At 43.1% G+C, this 25,256-nt stretch overlaps 1 protein-coding gene across 1 annotated transcript in view; it reads left to right on the top strand.

The window, feature by feature from the left end:
• Positions 1 to 1,343: 1,343 nt before the first annotated feature.
• LOC141016515 (xenotropic and polytropic retrovirus receptor 1 homolog) overlaps positions 1,344 to 25,256 on the top strand; it is a 96,391-nt gene continuing 72,478 nt past the window's right edge. The window contains exon 1 of the mRNA XM_073490909.1: positions 1,344 to 1,770. Coding sequence (XP_073347010.1) covers positions 1,702 to 1,770 — 69 coding nt within the window. The 5' untranslated portion in view covers positions 1,344 to 1,701. The remainder of the gene's footprint in view (positions 1,771 to 25,256) is intronic.

Below are 25,256 nucleotides of genomic sequence, written 5' to 3'. Positions count from 1 at the left end.
GGAATAAATGGTAAACACAAGTTTCGTTCACGACATCAGAGTAGATAGGAAACAGAGACACAGGCTGTGTCTCAATTCAGGGGCTGCAGCCCAGGAAGGGCGCATTTCAAGGCCAATTACGTCACAACGCTGCGCGAAGGCTGTCCAAATTCGAAGGCTGCGCCACATGCAGCCCACAAATGCAGCCTTCCCCACCCTCGTTTAGGAGGACGCACCGCTACTGTCCTTCGCGGCCTCACATATCCCAAGATCCTTTGCGCACCGCTGCTCAGTCCCGAAACAGAAGAGGAAGCAAGAGAAAATGGCGACATCAAGTGGCGCAGACATGACATTTAAATTTAAGTAATGGGTTTATACTCGGTTTTTACTCATTTGAACATCCAACGCCAGATATGTTAAACTTCAAGAGACTATAAAACCTCCAAAGTTTAACTTTCAGTTAAAATACGTGAAGCTGGTAATGCTATGGTAAACATAGTTGTTATTCACCAATGGGTTCATGTTTATTTTGTAATGTTGATAATTCAATTCAGATTTGACACATTGTACACACACAAATAAATGTACATGTTTGATAGATTTGAACCAAAACAGACTTTAATGCATGAACACCTGGTGACGCAACCAGGAAATACTCCGAAGGCTAGACCGTCCCATTTAACAGCGGTGGATGTGGCCTTCAAGGTCTGTCCGAAGGCCGCGGCCTTCGTGGACCGCTAAGGCCGCGGCCTTGAAGGCTGCAGCCCCTGAATTGAGACACAGCCACAGAGTTAGAATTAAAATATTCTCAGGGACACATGACTGAGCAGTTTTTGGTAAACACTGAAGTCAGCTATACAGAGCAAGAATGTATAATTATTATTATTATTATTATTGTTGTTGTAAAATCCAAATGCACATTTTCTTAAACTTAATTGAAGTAAACATGTCAGGGATCAAGCGAGGTTTAATGAGAGACGTGGAGGACAGAGATGGTAGTGGACACAGAGATGGTAGTGGATACAGCAGAGTGAATCGTGGATACACTCTGAACAACAACAGTACCGTGTGAGTCCAACAGGACTTCAGATGTATCCACTGAGCGGAGCAGAACCGTGATCCCTCCCTCTGTATGACAAACTGCTCATCACCTCACCATTAAGGTTCGGATGGAGCAGTGAGCCGCCCTGGACGGATGACGTTTGTTGAACATTGCCACACCTTGTACCACCCACCAAAAAAAATGTGCGCTGAAGATTGGTCTGTTTCAGTATTTCTGAGGGCACCTGAAGGCAGCGGGAGGCAGGAGGTGGAGAGAGATAGCGGCTGAACAACAGGGAGAGAGGAGGGGGGGCATAGCAGGACCCAACTAGCGCCAGCACCGTCAGCCTGTTTACCACCTAACTAACCGCTGTTTTGTGACGTTGGCGCTACAGCTAAAATCAAATTTAAACATTTTTCCTTTAGCTAAGATATGACCTCACCAGCATTTCGTCGAGTGTGTCTAAAACGACAGAAATGTGTGCCGGTAGCTAGCTAGGTTTACGAGAAGACAAAAAGGGCATCTCTGTGTCTTTGACGGAGCAGCCGATCCTAATCTTCGGATGAGAGTTTCAGTGTGAACGTTTGTGAAGCAGCTCGGTGAAAGAAACCCGCCGCTCGACCGAGCAGACCTCCCAGCTACAGTGACACCAGAGGAGTGAAAAACACCCGAGTGTCAAGATGAAATTCACAGAGCATCTGTCCGCTCACATCACCCCGGAGTGGAGAAAACAGTACATCCAGTACGAGGTGAGTTAGCTTCATGGTAAACCTGCACTCGGCTAGTCAGCAGTTAGCCGACTGGCTAACTGTCAGAATGGCTAGGTGTCTCTCTCTCCATTGAGTCTGAGATGGCTTTCTTGGTCTTTCTCTTTGCCCATCGTTATACAACAGGAAGAGGGCTACTGCTTCAGGTTTTACGCCCTCAAATGAGGCTACAGCAGCCCACAACCCTGATGCTAGCTATCAGTGTGAAGCTAGGTGTGTTGTGTTGTGTTGCTGTGCAGGTCCCCACCTCGGTCACATCAGGCAGTGTGGAGCTGCTGTGTGCACCGGCCCGGACAGCCCTGTGGCACTGGGTCCGTGGCTGTGTCTCTGTCTGACCTCCGAGCCGCTCGGAATGTGTTCAGGAGACAAAGACATTTGGCTGAGTCACCATTTATTGAGGTAGTTAATCTTTGCGCCTGTTAACCCCACTGTCTGTCCCCAGATGCTGAGCCAGCTCAGTCAGCAGTCATGTTGGTGGTGTGGACGAGGTCACAGAGGTGCTGATAGCTCAATCTGCAACCTTTGAACCACTAATGCTATTAAGACATGCACTTCACTTCTTATCTTGATGCTGTAAACAAATTATTACAAAGTTAAAGAAAGCCTTTGTATTTTTGCCACTGTATTTTACATCAGTAGACCGAGCATACTTATACAGGCTCTCTATGACAGTATAGTGTGTGATATATACAGAAGGAACATGGTGCTCATCCTGAGAGAATGGCAGTTCTGACATAAGTCCTATTAAAGCTGTGACTGGTTTACAAGAGCCATTCACAGCTGAAACACAGCCTGTCTGTGTTCTGGATGCATTTCATTACCATTTATCAGTTTGTAATTGGTATTTAATCAGGTCCACAGTCAATAGGGTAATGTCAAAGGTACACCCTGTTACAGTCAACTAATGTTGTTCAGTTGGATGACAGCAGCACCAGTTCTGCAGGGCAGGTGTTATTTGTATGTCAAAATGGATGGATGAAGTTGCGCTAGGGTTGGTGCATGATAGCATTTCATCTAATGTGAATCTAGTATAGCTTCAGCTTTTGTAAGTCAAAGGACCTGTGTAGGATTTAGTGGCATCTGCCATTAGGTTTCAAATTGCAACCAACTGAACACCCCTCATCATACCTTCCCCAACAGTGGCTGCTAAAAACTTTTTAAACAAATGGGAAAGGCCCTCTCTAGAGCAAGTGCTCGGTCTGTCCATTCTGGGCTCCTGTAGAAACATGGCGGTGCAACATAACAGACTGTAGATATAAAAGTCTTAGTCTAAGGTAATGAAAACAAAGATTCTTAGTTTCATGTGATTATAAAATATAATATATATCAATCTAGAACCAGATCCAAAACTCAACCATAAAGTCAATGCACTGTTCTGGATTATGAGACATGGATCTCCATTGTGTTGCAAATTATAAATGCATTTGTATATAACCCAAGTTACTTATGACTAGAGATCATTTCTCTGTCCAATATTTGGGCTTTTATATTATGGGCTTTGTATCTGCATCGATAATTACTGATGATGAAGCCTAATCGCTTCCATTGACTTTACAAGCACGACATCTACACACTCCGATACAGAAGGTGGTGGTATGAGCCTTTACAGTGGGTTTGCAATGTGTGAAATTTGAAATTATCAGGTATCTTTAGTGACTGGTATCATCCATGACAATGAGGTTGTTATTGGTTATCAGTATTGGCTCAAAAAATAATCCATGTTGTACATCTCTACATTTCATGTTCCTTAACATCAGAGAGTTGAGCAGCAGGGCTGTTGGAAGGAATTTCTGGACATTACCCAGCTAGCTGTCGCTACATTAACGGAGGGTTGACTACACTGCTAATAACAAGCATACAACATAATAAACGTGATAAACAGACAACAGTAACCAACAACTTTCAGGCCAGTCTGCTCCCACAAATGGACTTCCCTGTCTCTGCTGTTGTCACGTCTGAGGAACAATAAAGTTATCTGACTCACAGTCTCACTTTCAATGTGCGTACGTTAACCTTTTATGTAACAAAATCAGAAAGCAATGCCTGTCTCCCTCCTCCTCACCGTGGCGCTTAACAGTGCCTTAGTTTTATTATAACTTAGCAAGAAAGCTATCAGTTTTCTGTTCATTGGTAATGTGCAAATGTCCTGTAGTGGGCAGAACGTATAGTGGCATTGGCATTGCACAAGCATGTGTATAAAGTGCAAAGGTATAGTAATTATTGATAATGGTTTGAATTCAAGCATTAAGAATTTGAAAATAATTTGGATATTAAAAATACTAAGGAATGACATTTAATGGGTTTATAGAGGAAGATTGAAAGCACTATGCAGCAGTGTATTGTTGTGCTTCACTTATGACTAGTAGGATGGGAAAATGCATAACACTATGTCATACTTTATTTAAGCATAGTGTAATTTGTTGTCAATATATATGTGTATAAATAAGCTCTAAAGTTGCATCGGAGGTGTCATATACTGCATTGTTTGTGTGCTGTGAGCTCGGTTGTGGCAGGAATGCAGTGATCATGTTTCTTCTCCCTCTCTGTACCTGCGAGCAGCAGGATCTGCATTGTTTGGTGACAGCAGGTGCAGTATCTTGTAAGTCACTGCCTGTGCTCTGCATAGTAACAACCTGCTACAGCTCAGTGTGACTGCAGCACATCCTGTCAGTCAGTGCCACTGGGTTCCCCAACATACCAACACCAGCCATGGTAATGGCAGAAAGAAGATTTGAACGCTAGATGAAATGACATGGAAATACCCATTGATATATACGGTATACTGTCTTTATATATTTAGACAATTTATTAATTGCTTCATTCATGTTTTTGTCTGTTTTCTGTCTTTTGAAGCAGAGCTAAGCTTTCTGGCTTAAAGTCAGAAGCAATCAGTCATCTCCCTGCTCCCCTGACACTTTGTTTTAGTTCTCTGTTCTCTTTGCAGCACAGGCACATTTCAGCTTTGAGCCAAAGGTCTTTTCTTGCAGTTAGAAGTGAGTCTGTTGAGCAGCTTCAGCACTGTTCAATTAGCCGACCACCTCTTTAGAATTCACTGCAGCTCAGCCCCTGACATCCAAACAACCAAATCAGCTTCAGTAATTAACAAACCAAATGAGCTTCTGAGAGATTCTCCTCCCAATTTTTGTCTATTGAAATGACATTGGTCCTTTTTAGAATAAGTTGGTACAAATATTTTCCTTGAATGTCTTAAAGGAATAGTTCACTCTAGAACGAAATTCAGTCATTATTGACTCACCCTCATGCTGATGAGAAGTCCGATGTAGTTTCTTATTCCTCAAAGTGCAGCTGGAGACCCACGGGGGTACCCTCCTGCAGCAAAAATCCATATAACGGGCGTCAATTGTGCCCGAGACGAAAAGGTCCATAAAACTACACAAAAACTTTGTAATATTCCTCCATACTGCTCGTCCGCTGCAATCCAAGTGTCCTGAAGTGGCGACATCCAGAGTTTACTTGAAACAACGTCATTTAGTACATTTTTCTAGCCTAAACAGTCACTTTACTATATTTGCCTGGAGGCACGCTCCCGCGTGAACGCATTCTCCCTCACAGCTGCTTGCACTACGGAAGCCGCGCCAGACAAGATCAACGAGAACTCGCGATAGATACACCAGTATTTACATCCAGCTATGAGCGACCGAGCGACACACAAACACAAGAGGGATCTGCCTGCACTAGTGATTTGAAACTTTGAAACTCACTGTTTTTGAACAACTCACGTTAGCAGTCACTTGCTCCGCTCGCCACCGTCCTGCCAGTCGAGATGCGTCGGTCCACTCGGGGATCGACGCATCTCGACTGGCAGGACGGCTACTGCTACTGCTAACGTGAGTTGTTCAAAAACCTTCTTTTTAGTAAACTCTGTGTACACAATGTTCTCAATGCTCGTGTTCATGTGTAGAGACCCTGGTGATACTACGAGCAAAGTTTCATGTTGTGTTGAGTCTTCTTAGTGTTTTAAAAATAGCGATTTTGATGCTACCATAGAGCTGCCCCTAGCACGCAATTGAAAATGATTTTGACCCGAAAATGAAACTACGGTAAATCTTAAAAGTGGCTTTTTCGTCGTAATTATGCTTTTACACGAAGGTTTGACTCGGGTACATTCACAAAAAAAGCCTAGGTTGCATTTCGGCGAGAGTTACACTTTAATACAGAAAGTCATGTTTTTCTGTCAGGAATCTATGGACAAAACAGAAGTAATTTAGCAGAATCAGTAGTTGTATTGGATGATCAAAACATTAGAAAATAGAATTGGTCCACACCACAAACCCTCTTAAATCCCTCAGACTGCAGGATGAATCTGTTCAGGGTTCTTGCATGAGACATTGTTAGCTGCAGTCTGTAATAGAACTGTTGTCAATTGATTTTCTGTTTTCAGATTGATTAGATGACTAATTATTTCACCAGAAGTTGAACTCGTATTAACACTCCTACTTTATGCAACCTGAGCATATGATCCTGGCCTTGACAAACACATTGTGGCTCAGTGTTATGCAGGTCAGACCTAGCAGCAGTGAGAGGGACCTCTGTTGCTTATTTCTACAGCAGTTTCACATGGACTCTGGTTTCCCCCTCTCTTGCAGTGTTTGGACTCAGACCAGATGAAACTTGTTGTTCCACCCAGCTGCAAATCTGGCCCTGGGCCCAGTTAGTTTTAGGCCGATGAAGATGTGGGACCCAGGCCCGTGAGGTTTGCAGAGCCATGCTGACCAGGGCTTCTACGTGCATGTCATGTTTTCTCATGGCAGCTGTGTTTCGGTCACACACTTAGCAGGACAGTTGGATAAACATAGGTGTACCCTGAGCTCTTATGATGTGGTCTGTGCTGAACTAAACACTGTCAGCTCCTTTGTTTTCATGCTGGCCTGGGCTGTGTACAGCATGCTGTGTTGTATTACCCTCCTGTCTTTAGCTCCGAGTATTGACATTAAAACTGTGTGCAATTTTGGGCAGTAACTGGATAACTTGTTACTGAATGCAATCTTACTTATTCAGTCTTTTAAAATGTGTGGGTCATGATTCAGCCTGGACAATAGAGCAGACTTTGTTTACTGACTGACAGAGTGGCTGCATTTCCCAATAAAAATCTATGACAGAAGCAGCTTTATTTGATCTGACAAATTCTTAGCGTGACTATTAGACAGGAACTACACTGCTCAAAATTAAGGGAACACTTAATCGTCACAGTATTACACCAACTCAACTCACCAACTTCAAGGATATCAATCTGTCCATTTAGGAAGCACAAGTGATTGTGAATCAGTTTCACCTCCTTTGGTGCAAATGAAAGTGACAACAGGTGCAATGGAGAGGCAAAAGCAAGACAACCACCAAAAAGGGAATGGTTTTGTATGTGGTGGCCACTAGGGATGCAACGGTAGAGTTTTCCCACAGTTCGGTATGCATCACAGTTTTTGGGCCACGGTAACGGTACGGTTTCGATATCTTAATATAAAACTACTCACACTAGCAAAGGCAATATTGCATGTAAAATAATTAAAAGCAGATATAGTCAAACCACAAATCTTATTATAAAAATTTAACACTTATCTTAATTGCCTTCCATAAAAAACATATGCAGTATCCAATCAAGTTAAACAGCAAACATTATTGTAGTATTGTATTGTACTGTATTGTATTGTTTGCCTTTGTGTATTGAACCTAACAGGGCGTACTGAACGGTTCGATAAAATATTGAATATTGTTGCATCCCTAGTGGCCACAGACAGTTGCTCTCTCCTTATCCTTCATGGCTGATTCTTCTCTAGTTTTCTGTTCTGCTAGTGTCCTTGTCACTTCTGGTAGCATGAGACGGTACCTGCAGCCCAATCAGGTTGCACAGGTAGTCCAGCTCCTCCAGGATGGCACATCCATACGTGCAATCGCAAGATAGGTTTGCTGTGTCTCCCAGCAAAGTCTCAAGAGCATAGAGGAGACACCAGGCTGTTACACGAGGAGAGCCGGACAGGGCTGTAGAAGGGCATCAAGCCAGCAGCAGGACCGGTATCTGCTCCTTTGTGCGAGGAGGAACAGGAGGAGCACTGCCAGAGCCCTACAAAATGACCTCCAGCAGGCTACTGGTGTGCATGTTTCTGACCAAACAGAAACAGTCTCCATGAGGGTGGCATGAGGTTGGCATGAGGGCCCAATGTCCTCTAGTGGGACCTGTGCTCACAGCCCAGCACCATACAGTTCAACTGGAATTCCCAAGAGAACACCAATATGGGCAGGTCTGTCACTGGTGCCCTGTTCTCTTCACAGATGAGAGCAGGGTCACACTGAGCACATGTGAAAGGGGTGGAAGAGTCTGGAGGCGCCGTGGTGAATGTTACGCTGCCTGTAATATCATCCAGCATGACCGTGGTGGTGGGTCAGTGATGGTCTGGGAATGCCAACAGTATCCTGACTGCTGTTAGGTACCGGGATGAAATCCTCAGAGCGACTGTCAGAACTTACGCTGCTGCAGTGGGCCCTGGGTTCCTCCTGGTGGAGGACAATGAATAGAATAGAATAGAATAGAATAGAATAGAATAGATATACTTTATTGATCCCAAGCTGGGAAATTAAGGTGTAGCAGCAGCATTACACACAGAGACGAATGACAACACAGTGAAATAAAGAGAACAACCTAGACATATTAACATAGCAGTATAAAAAATGTAAAATAAAAAGAACAACCTAGACATATTAACATAACAATATAAAATGTAATATAAAAAATGTATATATACAGAAAATATGTATAAAAATGTATAAATGAGCAGTGTTGGTGTATACACAAGCAGTATTAATGGTAGTGCAACATAAAGTATAAGGTGCAGTGAACAGATGAGGTGCAGAACAGTGTAAAAAACATATAAAGTGTGTAGAGACTGTATGTTATGACCAGAGTTTTAGCTGTTATTATACAGTGTGATGGCATGTGGCAGGAAAGATTTCCTGTATCTGTCCCTTCGACAGCGGAGCTGAAGCAGCCTGTGAGAGAAGGTACTCCGCTGTCTGTCTATTGTGTGATGGAGAGGGTGCTGATCATTGTCCATGATGGATAAAAGTTTCTTCAGCGTTCTCCTCTCCACCACTGTCTCAAAAGAGTCCAAACTGAGTACGGAGCCAGCCTTCTTGATGATTTTATCAAGTCTGTTAGTGTCGCTGGCTCTGATGCTGCTGCCCCAACACACAGCAGCAAAGAAAATTGCTCCGGCAACAACAGACTGGTAGAAGATCTCCAACATCTTGCTGCACACGTTGAAGGATCTCAGCTTCCTCAGGAAATAGAGTCTGCTCATCCCCTTCTTGTACACAGCCTCGGTATTAGATTTCCAGTCCAGTCTGTTGTCAATCACCACTCCCAGGTACTTGTAGTCATCCACCTCTTCCACCACCTCCCCCCTGATCCTTAGTGGCTGTGAAGGCATCTTCTTCCTCCTGAAGTCAATCACCATCTCTCTGGTCTTGTTGACATTCAGCCTCAGGTGATTCTGTTCGGACCACTCAACAAAGTTGTCTACCAGTGTCCTGTACTCCCCTTCCTCTCCCTCTCTTACACACCCGACAACAGCTGAGTCGTCAGAAAACTTCTGCAGGTAACACGACTCAGAGTTGTACTGAAAGTCAGTGGTGTATAAGGTGAAGAGGAAGGGAGAAAGCACAGTTCCCTGTGGAGCTCCTGTATCACTGACCACCACATCAGACTGTGGCCTGCCTATCAAGTAGTCAGTAATCCAGGAGATCCATGCGTCGTCAACACCCATCACCTGCAGCTTCTCACCCAGTAGCAGAGGTTGAATGGTGTTGAAAGCACTGGAGAAATCAAAGAATGTGATCCTCACAGTGCCTCCTCCACCATCCAGATGCATATGGGCTCGTTGCAGCAGGTAGATGACAGCATCATCGACTCCTAAATGGGGCTGATAGGCAAATTGCAAAGGGTCCAGATACGTCATCACCTGTGGCCTCAGCTGGGCTAAGACCAGTCTCTCCAGGACCTTCATCACATGAGATGTGAGGGCGACTGGTCTGTAGTCTGCCGGGTCGGATGGTCTCGACTTCTTGGGAACTGGAACCAAGCAGGATGTCTTCCACAGCATAGGGACTTTCTCCAGACTCAGGCTCCGGTTGTACAGATGTGCCAGTACAGGAGACAGCTGGCTGGCACAGGTCTTCAGGATCCTGGGTGTGATGCCATCAGGGCCTGCAGCCTTTCGCTGGTGTAGTCTTTCCAGCTGCCTCTTTACCTGGCCTGTTGTCACCGTTGGGCGGGGGTTGGTGCAGATGTCTTCAGTGGAGGTGGAGGAGGAGGATGTGGGGGACAAGGAGGGGGGGCAGATGGAGAGGTGCTGTACAGGAGAAAGCTGGGGGGTGGGTCGAGCCATTTGGGACAGTGTGGGTGTGTGGGGGGCAGGGGGTGTCGGAGGTGAGCTAAACCTGTTAAAAAACTGGTTCAACTGGTCTGCTCTATCCAGGCTCCCTGATGTCTGCCTGTCCTTCCCCTTCATCCCCGTGATGAGCTTCATTCCTGCCCACACATCCCTCACACTGTTCTGTTGGAGTTTGACCTCCAGCTTCCTCCTGTAGTTGTCCTTGCACGTCCTCAGCATCTCTCGGAGTTCATGCTGCACTCTCCTCTGCTCCTCTCTGTCTCCAGACATGAAAGCCCTCTTCTTCTTGTTAAGAAGTGCCTTCAGGTCACTGGTAATCCAGGGCTTGTTGTTGGAGAAGCAGTGCACGGTGCGGGCTGGTACGGTGGTGTCCTCACAGAATCTGATGTAATCTGTGATGCAGTCAGTCATCTTGTCAATGTCTTCCCCATGTGGCTCACAGAGTACATCCCAGTCTGTCGACCCAAAGCAGTCCTGCAGTGTCTCAGCGGCCTCCTGTGTCCACCTCCTCACCGTCCTGGTGTGCACGGGCTGCCGTCTAACAAGAGGGACATACCTGGGAGTCATCATGACCAAGTTGTGGTCTGATCTGCCAAGGGGGGGAAGGGCTGTGGCGTCATATGCATCCATGGCATTAGCATAGAGGAGGTCCAGTGTTTTATTGCCTCTGGTGGGGCATTCAACATATTGGTGATAGTTATTTAAAGTTTTGTCCAGTGAGGCATGATTAAAATCACCTGTAATCACCATGAATGCATCCGGGTGTTCAGTCTGTAGTTTAGCAGCGGCGGAGCTGATGACGTCACAGGCCACCGCTGCATCAGCTGACGGAGGGATGTAAACGGCCATAACAATGATCGACGTGAATTCCCTCGGTAAATAATACGGACGCATTCCCACAGCCAGCATTTCAATGTCCGGGGTACAGAGCCGTTCCTTCACAGTGACATGTCCGGGATTGCACCACCTCTCACTCACATAAAGTGCAAGCCCGCCACCCTTCTTCTTCCCACTCTTGGAACAGTCTCTGTCTCCTCGTACCAAACCGTAGCCTGGAACCTCAACGCTGTTGTCCGGGATGTGCGAGTGCAGCCAAGTTTCACTGAAGCAAAATATGCTGCACTCACGGTATTCCCTCTGGGTCTTCACCAGCGCTGCGAATTCGTCCGTCTTATTCCCCAAAGACCTCACGTTTCCCATTATAATCGCCGGGACCGCTGGCTTATGTCTTCTCCTTTTCCTCTTCCGTATAGCTCCAGACCTGCAACCCCGGCGTCTCCTCTTTAACTCCCCTGGGACCACAGGTCTGTCTCCGGGCAGCAGCACAGGCTCACACAGCGCAATCAGCTGTTCGCGCGTGTAAACAATGCCCCCACTACTATCGGCAAAGTTCTCTGTTACAAAGAGTAGAAAAAGTAACAGAAGAACGCGGAGAAGGGCAGCAAAACTTAGTCCAGCCATTGTCACAACTTTTATGAACGGGTTGTGATTGATCCGAAAGACAAACGAAAAGAATAAACCAACAAATAAACAAAAGTTTAAAAAACACGACGGGAGCTGCGGCTACAGGCAGCCACCTGGAGCGGCGCCAGAGTGACAAAGAGAGATGTCTGGCCTCATGTGGCCAGACTGTGTAGGCAGTTCCTGAATGACGCATGTATTATGCCATTGACTGGCCCTCTCGTTACCCTGACCTAAATCCAAATGAGCACCTATGGGACGTTATGTATCGATGCATCAGATGCCGCCAAGTACCGCCACAGACTGTCCAGGAGCTCACCAATGCCTTGATCCAGGTCTGGGAGGAGATTCCCCAGGACACCATCCGTCGATGCATGAGAAGCATGCCCAAACATTGTTGGGAGTGCATACAGACATGGGGAGGGGGACATTCACACTACTGAGTCACTATGAGTTGAAGTTGGATCAACCTATGATTTCCATTTTTTTACTTTGATTTTCAGTGTGATTTTGAATCCAGCCCTCAGTGGGTTGATGAGTTTGGTTTCCACTGACCGTTGTAATGTCATTTTGTTCTCAACAAATTAAACAATGTACATCAGTAAAGATTTCAACTTGAATCGTTTGTTAATCAAGATCTGAAGTGTGATTAACGTGTTCCCTTAATTTTTTTGAGCAATGTATAAGAAAATAAATGCCTGATGGACATCTGTATGACTCAACAGACTCATTGACTATCTAAAAAAATAAATCATCTGGATGATGTCTGAAGCACTCGGTAAAGCTCTGGGATATTTTAGCAAAAACTGAGGTCTTTGTGTGTTGGCTGTGTTGGAGGGAGGTGTTAGAAGCAAGTCCCAAAATAGAAACATGGAAGGGGCGAGAACAGGAGGGCTGCAAATGATGACTATTGTCATTATCAAGGTATCTATTATATACTTGATGAAGCGTTTTTGATTGTTTAGTCAAAACATTTCCCAGAGCCCAAAGTCACATCTACTGTCCAAACAGTCTAAAACCCAGAGATGTGTCATTTACTCTCAGAAATGACAAAGACGAGCAGCAAATGTTTGACATTTTTGCTTGACTAAAACGATGAACAATTTTTAGAATTAGTTCAGATTAATCTTAATTCAGTCAACTAATTGATTAAGTGACTAATTTTTGCAGCTCTTCAGGAGCCAGTTGCACCAGCTGGTCCATACTAAGACAGGTCCTAACTGTGAGGTCTGTCTTAGGTAAGACCAGTCTTTACAATGGATTCTAAGTCGCTAGCACCAACAGAATTTAAGCCAGGTCTTAACTAGGCCCGGTCTTTGCGATGCGCGTTCATATGAATGCTGCGTGACTATGGCTGTTGCTTAGCAAAGCGTGTGTTGCTAGAATATATTTTTTGTAAGAATGGTGTAGCTCCTTTAAGGAATAGAGCAGCATGTTGTGAGTGTGTAGCTTGTGTGGTGGAGTGAGGGAGAGCGAGTGGCAGATAGTGTCGGTGAATATAAGTGAAGCAGAGAAGGAAAGTTAGCAGTAAGTTGTCATTTTAACACTAAATGTACAGTGTGGATTATAGGCCATGTAGAACAACGACCGGACATCCACCGATCAGCCATAACATTATAACCACCTGCCTAATATTCTGTAGGCCCCTCTTTTTTTGCCAAAACAGCTCTGACCTGTCGAGGCATGGACTCCACCTCTGAAGGTGTACTGTGGTATCTGGCACCAAAACGTTAGAAGCAGATCCTTAAAGTCCTGTAAGTTTTGAAGTGGGGCCTCCATGGATCAGACTTGTTTGTCCAGCACATCCCACAGATGCTCGACTGGATTGAGATCTGGGGAATGTGGATGCCAAGTCAACACCTTAAACTTGTTGTTGTGTTCCTCAAACCATTCCTGAACCATTTTGCAGTGCGGCAGGGTGCAATATGCTACTGAAAGAGGCATCTGCCATTAGGGAATACCGTTCCATCAAGGGGTGAACTTGGTTTGAAAAAATAAGAACCTTAAAAAACGAACTGCAGCTCGGCTGGATAGCAGACGAGACCAGGCAGCAGCAGGGGCCAGAGCTAAAAAGTTGCTATTAAGTGGGACACTTTTCCAGCAGTCTTCAGTCTGTACAGATAGTTACAGAAACACTCACATCCTGTTAGATTTAAATGTGATCAGACACATTGATCAGTCTGTACACAGTCTTCAGTTGTTAATTATGACACCACAGCCTATTAAAACTCTACGCAGGCCATCTGTGATTTCTGTTCATGGATCATCCTCCATTTTACATCAATTCTCACGTAAATCAGCTTCATATTAGTTTGCTGCTGTTTATAAGTCATCTGAGCAGACCTGTCCCTCTCAGACTACATTGATAGATGTAATACATTAAAAGTCAAACACAAAAGAAAAAAATAGAGGACAATGGTTTTCATTATTGAGCTGTCACATATTTATACTATACTACACATCTGAATCCTCACATCCCACTTACCACAAGTTTTTGTGCCGTTAAATATTTTACAGGCCGATTTAGATTTGTCAAATGCTAACAATTATTTATTGTGCTTTTTAAAATATGAATTGGGGAAATTTAGTCTCCACACCATCTACACAGCATGTATTGTAGACCTTCAATATCAGACAAAGAAGATTCAGCAAAAATAAAAGGTTTCTATCAAACATCATATAGTTGAGTCAACATCTAAACCAGTCAGCTGTTAGATCAGGTAACAGCCAGGTGTTTCCCATCATGCCATGGGTCTTGCAGTCAATGGAGAGCAACTGCAGTGCCTGGCTCCAGAAACTGCAGCATCCTCAATCCCATGAGATTACCGTTGCACTTATGTGCATGATGTCAGAGCATGTCGGGATCAAGTCAAACACAAATCTAACTGGCAAGCCTAATTTTGAGGTAGGTGGTACGTGTCAAAGTAACATCCACATGAATGGGAGGACCCAAGGTTTCCCAGCAGAACATTGCCCAAAGCAATGTTAAAATTTTCCAACCAGCCACCGCCTTGACTCCTTTGTGATCACAGTCAGAAGCCCACCGATTTTGCCCATTCCTATTTTTGGCGCTTGCAGGTACATTATTTTTGAGTGAAATTTTCAAGGAGGCGCACCTTTTTAATTAAGCAAAACAAAATGTCAAGAATATAAAAATATCGGCTCCAACAAACTAACTGGCGAGGGGTTTATCCTGTCGCCGATAGACGATACATTTGTCCAATTGCCCAACCCCAGTACTAACCACTGCAGACCAGGAAAACCCAACAGGACCTGCATTTCGAGACGCTCTAGTTGTTTAGCCTTCACAGTTTGGCCCTTGTCAAAGGGCTCAGATCATTACGCTTGCCCATTTTTCCTGGTTCCAGCACATCAACTTCAAGCACAAAATGTTAACTCTCTGCCTACTATATCCCACCCACTGACAGGTGCCATTGTAACGAGATAATCAGAGTTATTCACTTCACCTGTCAGTGGTAATAATGGCTTTCACAAATGGTGCAAAACATTTGCCTATTCCATCCACCTTTTCAGCCCTGAATTTTTTTATTTGGCATAATTCCCACATGAGATTCGCCATTGATATTTTCATCTACCAGACCACTACATGTAATATCGGCAAAAAGCCGGCATACACCGGCTAACGTAAACCCTGGCTGCAATTAATGATTATTCTCAGTAACAAATAATTTGCTGATTTCACACCTAATTGTTTAGTCTATAAAATGTCCAAAAGTTGTCAATGCTCATCACAATTTCCCAAACTCAAAATGACGTCTTGAAATTCCTACTTTTGTCCAACCAACAGTCCAAAACTGTCAGAAATGACAATGAAAAGCAGTAAATCCTCACATTTAATTTCCATTCCTCAACTTCTATTATTAGCTTTTGTAGACTGTCTCTGTGGTGTTTTCAATGTCATACATTGTCATTTCCATTCAGTCAGTGTGTCACTTGCAATTGATGCAGAATATATCCTGTATTAGGTGTTGGAGCAGAAGGATAATCACTGTGCTATATAGTAGCCAGCAGCACCTTGTTTGTGACGTAATGTCCATATGCTGTTGGCCTGAGGTGGTTTTTTTTTTGTTTTTGTCATAGTCAACATAATTTTGCTGTCACGGTCTGTGCACAGCAGCAGAAGTGGAAAGTCCAAACCGCAGCAGCCTTGGTTCATGGGAAGTTAGTTTGCTGATGGTAGCTGGTTTCAGTTGGACTGATGAATAGAGCAGCTGACAAAAAAATAAGGGTGAATCAACAATTCTCTGTTGTTACCTGCAGTCACATTTGGAGATGGCAGACATTAAGAGATGGGTCTCTGAAACAACGACACACTTCTTATTTAGTCCTTCTTATTTAGTCTATTTTCATATGAAGTTATGTGGGATTATTTTAGGAGAAAGTAAGAGTCATTTAGAGTTTTATTATAATTACATTTTTTAGTATTTTTTTTAATCCTGTCTATGGCAGGGCCACCCAAAAGTTGGCCTGCTGTCAGATTACCTTTTTTTTTTTTTTTTTTGCCTGAAAAAATGTAAAAACTTGCAATGTTTATACGTTTTTATTTGAATTTATTTTTGGGGTAAAAATGCCCTTTAACTGATTTTCATGACCTGCTCACAGCAGGCAGAGTGACACAGCACAGGAAGTCAGTCAGTAGAGGGAAATTTGCATCCTAGTAGGCCTACTATATTGTGTCTTAATACAAAATAATAGATGTTTGCTTTGTGGCCCTCCATTGAGTTTTAGTACTAACCCTAACCCTAATGCCGTGTTCAGACCAAACACGAAGAAAGTATTTGCGCAAGTTTGATTATGGGGTTATACTTTTTATTTTGGGACATTTTTTTCCTTTACTTGGTTTCACATCTTGACAACAATTCTCTTCCTTTCATAGAGAGAACCATTTTTTCAGTTTTTTAACACAACACAAAACAGAACAGACAGAACATGGGGTGTCTTGAGTTTGAGAAAATGAATAAAATATAGATAAATCATACAGAGATGAATACTTTTTAAAAAAAAAAAAAACAAACAAAAGAAGGGTGTTTCGGGGAAATATGCATTTTCCACTTTTTCCAAATTTCCTCGAATTTGTGTCCCTGGAGCCTCATTGGAAAGGTAATTCTTTCCATTATGAAGATTTCATGAATAATATCGTACCAGTTCTCTGTAGATGGGGCATCTGGCTGGAGCCATTTCATTATAATTGCTTTTCTAGCAGCAATATTTAGGCTTCAATAAGTGTTTTGTTTTTAATATTTGTAAACGTTGAACATAAAAGACCAAAGAGAAGTTCATCCCACCTAAATTAAATTTTTGTCTGTATAAATCTTACGCCAAAGGGCATTTACTTTTGGACTGGCCCAAAACAAGTGGTAATGGCCGGCTTCCAGGGAGCCACAGTTCCTCCAGCAGCTGGAAAGGGGTTATACATTTTTAATCGTGTCTACTCATGCGAGTAATGCAAATAAAAATTACCAGTAGTAGTATTATCAGTATGAACCCAAAATGAAAATTGACTGACTGCAATTAATGGATCAGAAGCACGCCGAAATAACAACATCATAATAACATCATTGTAAAAAGTCAGGTCTGACGACAAGCAAACAACTTTTAAAATGCTTGTTCCCTGAATGGAGTTCGGATCTATAAGAGCTATGCTGTGCAGTGCTGACATGCATTTCCAAAACTTACCAGGTAGCCTGACATTCTCACTGACTTCCCTCCATGGCAGCTCCTTATTTGTCCCGTCTCAGTATGAGTAGATGTGTTGTTGTACAACTCTGGGTGTCCACAAACGGCCACGATCAGTGATTATTATCCTCTCCTCCATCGTTGTTCATGAATGTCCTTACATCAGCAATGTTAACGTCATGAAATCAGTGTGAACGGCAATGCTGATAGCGTTTCATGAAAATTTTGCTTGAATTCAATATTTTCAACTCATGCAAATGCTTGCTTGACAAGATTTTTCGTGTGGAAATGACAATGTATGACATTGAACAGAGACAGTCTACAAAAGCTAATAATAGAAGTTGAGGAATGGAAATTAAATGTGAGGATTTACTGCTTTTCATTGTCATTTCTGACAGTAAATGAAGAGTCTTTGGGTTTTGGACTGTTGGTTGGACAAAAGTTGCAATTTCAAGACGCCATTTTGAGTTTGGGAAATTGTGATGAGCATTGACAACTTTTGGACATTTTATAGACTAAACTTTATAGACTAATATAGACTAATATAATATAGACTTTATAGACTAATTGTGAAATCAGCAAAGTATTCGTTACTGAGCATAATCATTAAAGGAATAGTTCACTCTAGAACGAAATTCAGTCATTATCGACTCACCCTCATGCTGATGAGAAGTCCAGTGTAGTTTCTTATTCCTCAAAGTGCAGCTGGAGACCCGCGGGGGTACCCTCCTGTAGCAAAAATCTATATAACGGGCGTAAATGGCGTCCGAGACGAAAAGGTCCATAAAACTACACAAAAACTTTGTAATATTCCTCCATACTGCTCGTCCGCTGCAATCCAAGTGTCCTGAAGTGGCGACATCCAGAGTTTACTCGAAACGACATCATTTAGTACATTTTTCTAGCCTAAACAGTCACTATACTATATTGCCTGGAGGGACACTCCGCGTTCACGCGAGTCTCCCTCACAGCGTTTGCACTATGGAAGCCGCGCCAGACCAGATCAACAAGACTCGCGATAGATACACACCAGTATTTACATCCTGCTGTGAGTTTCAAAGTTTCAAATCACTAGTGCAGGCAGATCCCTCTTGCGTTTGTGTGTTGCTCGGTCGCTCACAGCAGGATGTAAATACCGGTGTGTATCTATCGCGAGTTCTGTTGATCTTGTGCATCTTGCGTGCACGCGGGAGCGTGCCTCCAGGCAAATATAGTATAGTGACTGTAATAGGCTAGAAAAATGTACTAAATGACATCGTTTCGAGTAAACTCTGGATGTCGCCACTTCAGGACACTTGGATTGCAGCGGACGAGCAGTATGGAGGAATATTACAAAGTTTTTGTGTAGTTTTATGGACCTTTTCGTCTCGGACGCCATTTACGCCCATTATATGGATTTTTGCTACAGGAGGGTACCCCCATGGGTCTCCAGCTGCACTTTGAGGAATAAGAAACTACACCGGACTTCTCATCAGCATGAGGGTGAGTCGATAATGACTGTATTTCGTTCTAGAGTGAACTATTCCTTTAATTGCAGCCAGGGTTTATGTTAGCCGGTGTATGCCGGCTTTTTGCCGATATCGCATGTTGTGGTCTGGTAGATGAAAATATCAATGGCAAATCTCAGGTGGGAATTATGCCAAATAAATAAAAGCCTGCAAAGCTAGGCTAAGCTAGGTCTAGCCTCATGGACAACAAAACTAATGTAGCATTTAAGCTCCCCCCTTCATTTTGTCAAGTCAAATCAAGTTTGTCAATTTCATTAACCAAACCTCAAACAAGCCTGACGGGTACAATGCCTTTGTGACTGCTTCATGTATTCATTTTTGGAAGGTTACAGCCCCCTCATTGGTCCACACAGGTCTGATGTTTTCTTCTGTAGACATTTTTTGTCTGTAGTGGAGGCATTATAGTGGGTCCCACTGGTTTTCTTGCAAGGCCCGCCTCTGTTTGGTTGGCTTCTTGTGTTCACTATGCTTGACTCAAACTGTTAACTCATAGTATAGCTCTGGTTATGTCCGATTTTCTTGAGGTTCTGATACTGTGGTCTGTGAACTATAGTTTCTCCAATAAACACACTGACATCTTCAGCCTCTCTCCCGGTCTGCTGCTGCTCCTGGGCATGAGTCCCACTGATCTCCCCTTCTTATTATCCAGCACACTACCAAGGCCTCGTAAATCTCTGTTAGATTCATTCAGTTTTTTTGCTCCATAATAACAAGTAATGGAGCAGAAGCTTCAGTAGACATTTAAATCCCATGCTTCATGTACGTCATGATTAATTCAGTAAGTCTGTTTCCATTGCACTTTTTTCACATTTTTCTTTTATAGATACACCAACCATTCACCAATCACTTTTTGCAATATTTAGGCTTCTGACATTTTCACTGGCACAACCCTAACCCAGCCACTTCCATGAACCCTGGATTTACAGTATAAACATAAACATTTAACGTCAACACATGATGGATAACTACAAAAAATTCAGCCTCACCTCCATTTATTTATAAGACCCTGTGATTAACAACCTGCTCAGGCTGCTAACATGAGCAAATGGTAGCGTTCATGCCTGGCTTCTACTCTTTACACCTGGCAGTGTCTTTTTGTTTTTATGATACAGTATTTACAAGTGACTGATGAACATCCCAACAAACATCTGGTAAATATATCGTGGTCATGTGATATTTGTCCACCTAATGACTTGATGAGTGCAAAATGATGCAGTTGACTGGCGTGCAGTGGATTGTTGGATTGTCGGGCCACAGAGCATTCCTACTGGTTGTATCCTTCAGACTCGAGCTAAGAAACAGACAGGCCGTCTCACCCTATTCAGTCTGAAATGCACACTTCAAGAGAAACAGCCCTATTGTTAACGGTCTGTAAACCGGTTGTTGGTCCTTGGTAGTGCTGCCTTCAGCAGAATTTAGTCATGGAAGATAGCTGCTGATTCTGCTGGTCTTATTATCTGATGGAAAGCAACAGTTAAAAGATAGTAAAGAAGGAGAAGAGGACAAGAAAGGAGGTCAGAGAGAGCAGAGAGAGGAGGAGGAGGGAAATATAGATTGGCAGATGTAGACAGACTGAAGAAAATGTCCATAGAAGGTAGCTGAGAATGAAGACCAGGGATGTCCCGATCAGGGTTTTTTTTTACCCCGATCCGAGTCATTTAATATTTAGTATCTGCCGACACCGGGTCCTGATCCAATACTTAGCCCCAACTGATATTTTCCTAGATAATGCAGCTACATTAAGAAAAAAATACCTGCATCCAAGCTGTTCCTTAATAGGTTTTTTGATTTTGTTGAAACAAATTAAATACTTTAATATGGCTCTTTTTTATTCTGCATATGCTATTGCAGCATGGTTTTCATTTGTTTGTTTTAACAAAAACAACCAAGTAAACAGAGTAAGTAACTAAAAAATGTCTTTGGCTCTTATCAGCTCCACTTAGTGCACCTTTGTAGTAAAACTGTAACACTCAAATGAAGAACATCACAATTCCACTTCAAAGTGGTGTAATAGCTTGTAACTTTGTGGCAATCGCCCAAAATTATATTGCTATTGTAACTGGATCTGTGTATGTTTTGTAACTGGATCTGTGAATTGTTGTTTCATATTGAACTTTTTGAAAAGGACCCCAGGAAGATTAGCCTGGCGTTTGTGCGTCAGCTAATGGGGATCCTTAATAAACAATAAACAACAACAATGCTTATCAAAAAAGAAATATTATTAACTTTACTTTTCACTCACCTCCACATGCCCACTAGCCCTGTCAACCAGTGATCGGGCTCCAATTCACCTGCTTCCCGGAAGTACGGCCCTTTATGTTTTACTTTTGTTTGAGCCACGAAGGGCAGTATGGCGTCTGATGCCGGCGAGTAAGGATATAAACCGAGTCCTTCACTGCGTCAGCCTGCCCCAGGCATTTTGCACCGTAAAAAGTCTGCGATATACAAACGTGTGTTTGATCGTGAATGGATTAATTAATGAACGAAAACAGTCTCTGGAGACCTGACTAAAAGCAAACCACTGGTACCCATGAGTCAGTGGAAGCCTGTTGATCCCTTGTTTTGTTTTATTTGTATCTTTCTTTCTTCGTCTTCTTGGTTTCTTTTTTGTTTATGAATGAACTGAACTGGAGGGAAATGACAGTGATTGCCGGGAAATCCTGAAGTGGAGTAATTTTTGTTTATGAACGAACTGAACTGAAGTGAAATGACAGTGATTGTCGGGAAATCCCGAAGTCGAGTAATTTTTGTTTATGAATGAACTGAACTGGAGTGAACTGACCTGATTACCTGGAAATCACGAAGTGGAGTATTTTTGTTTATGAATGAACTGAACTGGAGTGAACTGACCTGATTACCTGGAAATCACGAAGTGGAGTATTTTTGTGTGGACTGAACTGAACCTAACTTTGATTTTTTTCCTTTTGTTTATTTTCGAACTTGAATCGGTGGTGGGGTTGAATTTACTGAAATTGTGTGTTTATTTCACCTGCTCTGTGTTTTGTGTTTAAGAAATGCATTCAGGGGTATGTGTGTTTTGAGCACATGTGTCCTTTTGTGGGGTTTGATGTGGACATGAAAAAAAAAAACTGTTTCCGTAGCAGCATTACAATGAAACCTGAATATCAAAATAAAATTTTAAGGCACTCTTGTTATCACAGAAGGCAATTTCTTAAAGTGCTATTGGAGCAGCACATGCCATCTTTCTCAGTCTCATTCAGTTATCTATCCTCTTACTCTCATTTCAAAATGAAGAGAAGGTTCAGCATCTCTACCCTGTTAGCAGACAGGCGCTTCCTCTTCTCATCAGTGATGTTTGAGACTGCACTAAAAAGTCTCTCACTGTCCAGAAACTTGGTAGCAGCAACAGCAGCAGCAGCCAGTGAGTGAAATCGCGTGACATTTGCCCTCCAGTAATGTAGTGGACTGTTTGACCTTGAGATGGTTTGCTCTGTGAGGTAAGTCTGCACCTGAACAACTGCTGATGAGGTGCTACCGACCCTGTCTCCGTCTCCCTCTCCTCCAAGATTTGTCAAAGACACTGCCCAGGCTGCTGCTGCTTGTTTTGATATGGTGCCTTTTCCACAGGCTCTGCCTCCTCTGACACTATACTTGTGGCCGTCCTTACCTCCATCTTCTCCACCTCTTGAATGAGAGCATCCTTAGCAGGCCTCAGGTTGTCCGACTTGGTGAAATATCTGAAAATAGATGAATGATGTAAAGTATTGAACCATTAATAGAACTAAATCTACATAAAAATAAAAGAATTTGGCTTAAATACTGTGCTGACATACATTTGATTCATTATAAAGGAAAATAGGCTTATCATGGCATTCAAAATTTACATTATTTATTTGACTTGCCTGTCTTTGTATCTGGGATCCACCAAAGTTGCAATTGAGTAGAGTGGGTCAGTCTCAACCTGGCTGAAGCGTCTATCCACTGCCTCTAGGAGAGTGCTTTTCATTGTCTTGATTCCCTGGTCAGTTGTCTGCTCTCTAGAAAGGACATGTTTCAGGACTGTTATGTCAGGGATCACATCAGCTGTAGTTGCAGTTTCTGCACTCAAAACCCTCGTCAGCTCTTCAAAGGTAGCTAAAACCTCCACCGTCTTCTCCATTTGTGCCCATTGGTTCGCTGTCAGTGTAGCTGGGAGGTTGTGGTCAGCAGCATAGACACTCAGGGGCCGCTTAACTTGCACATCTTGCTGTAGGCGCTTGAAAGGCATGTTCATTTCATTCTGGATATCTTCCAGGTGTGAGTAGGCCTGTCGTGAGCGCTTGAAATGGCCTAACATCTTCCTCGTGTTAGCGAGTTTGTCTGTGATGCTGCGCTGTGACAGCAGACTCTTGTGTACAGCCAGCTGAAGTGCGTGCGCGACGCAGCCCATGCTTTGTACCCCCATATCATCCATTGCTTTTTCATATTCCTTGCATTGTCACATAAAGTGACATGGACCTGCTCCTGGTCTATTTCCCATGTGTTCAGCATCTCCTCGATTGCCTGTTTTACATGCTCTGCTGTATGAGACCTGCGGAACTTGTGAGCTTTCCCTTGAAAGTGGAATCAATCCAGTGTGCATTGAGGCGAAGCAACAACACAGGGCAAACATCAGAACTCCTAAATATCTGTCGTAAAGGTAATAGCAGTCACATCTGTTAAATCACCTCGTAGGTGGTCATGAACTTTGCTGTGCAGCTCCGGTAAGGCGGTATCCAAAATGTAATGCAGAGATGGTAGGGCATACCGGGGATTCAAAAACTCCAGATGACGAAGAAAACCCAGATCCTCTACCACGGAGATGGGCTGGTTATCCAGAGTGATGAATTCAATTACCTTCTCTGTAATCTTTTTGGCCATGTCACTGTCTCGAGGATATTTCTCTTTCCTTTTAAAAATATCCTCGAGTGTTTGTTGTGTGAATTTGAGTGAAGTCGTTATATTTGTTTGAGTGTTTGTTTTTATGTGCCATATCAAATTTGTAGGATTAAATGCAGCTCTTTTGTTACCCCCTTGCAAAACGGTCATGTTGCAGATGCTACATGTCGCTGTTGGACTGCTTTCACTTTCTGATTTAAAATATTTCCACACTTGCAGACATTTTATCCACACGTATGCCAGAGTAACGTTACACACAAGTCTGCCTCCTGCTACAAATTGTGCTTCGTTTATGACAGCTGATGTAAAAATGATCGCACTTGGGTCCACGTTCAAAAATGTCGATCTTGGTCAGTGAAAAGATGCCCGTATCGGCTCCGATCTTGATTCCGCAGATCGGCTTGGGACACCCCTAGCAAAGACAGAAGAGTGGTATTTAAAGAGAGGACAGCAGAGAATCTGACATTTCTAAAGGCTTTACTGTCATAATCCCCATACAAACTCTAATTAAATCTCTTTCTAGGACCAAGGTGAAGAAAATTTTAACACTGATTGAGAAGGAGAGAAGGAAGAGAGGAAATGGGTAAAAAGTTCAGAGGGATGTGAAAGACCTGAGTGCTGATGGCATTGGCTACCACCTGACTGGTATTAGAGGATCACATACTTACACATACTTGCACATACTCACTCTTTATGCTGACTGACACACAAATGCATGGATCACATGCCTAGGTCTCCTTTGAGCTCCCATAGCTGTCCCCTGTCCAGTGAGCCTAGCCCTGATTAGACTACCATTGGGTCTGATCCGATATTGGTACCTGCTTCCAATCCTGACATAATTTACTCATTGGATATCGGACTGATGTCAACGATCCCTGTTCCCATCCAGATTCCATAGTCTGATTTTTTTGTATCCTGGCACAAACACCAGTGGAGATGGTAGCCGAGGATGCTCACGTCGTGTAGGGCTCGACATTAAGACCTGCCTGCTTGCCCGGAGCAAGTAAAAGTATGGAGAATGGACTGCCTCATGCAGTTAAAAAAAAACCAGCGCAGTATCACTGAATCTTTTCCAGTAGGAGTCTGTCTCACCACCAAATGCCCAACCAGTGATGGAATGAACCTAAGTGTACCTTAGTCAAGTACAATTTTGAGGTACTTTACATGAGTATTTACTTGTTTTGCTACTTTATACTTCCTCTCCACTACATTTATTTGATCAATTTAGTTACAAGTTACTTTGCAGATTCAGATTATTCATTTATTTAAGTTTATAGGCCTTAAATTGTGACATGTAACCAATCAGATTCAGATCAGTGTTGCGGGCGGGACATTGTTTGAGAGGCCAAAGTAGCCCATTTTTAAATTAGTTTATTTTATCGGCAATCTGACAGAAAAATCATAGAAAAAATAAAATTGTGAATATTGGCCCCGATAATCGGTCTATCCTTATACAGTCATGGAAAAAATTATTAGACCACCCTTGTTTTCTTCAATTTCTTGTTCATTTTAATGCCTGGTT

The sequence above is a fragment of the Pagrus major genome, chromosome 21 (genome assembly GCF_040436345.1).
Source record: "Pagrus major chromosome 21, Pma_NU_1.0".
Taxonomy (NCBI): domain Eukaryota; kingdom Metazoa; phylum Chordata; class Actinopteri; order Spariformes; family Sparidae; genus Pagrus; species Pagrus major.
Note: the sequence above shows the minus strand (reverse complement) of the source record. Positions and strands in the feature narration are given on the sequence as shown.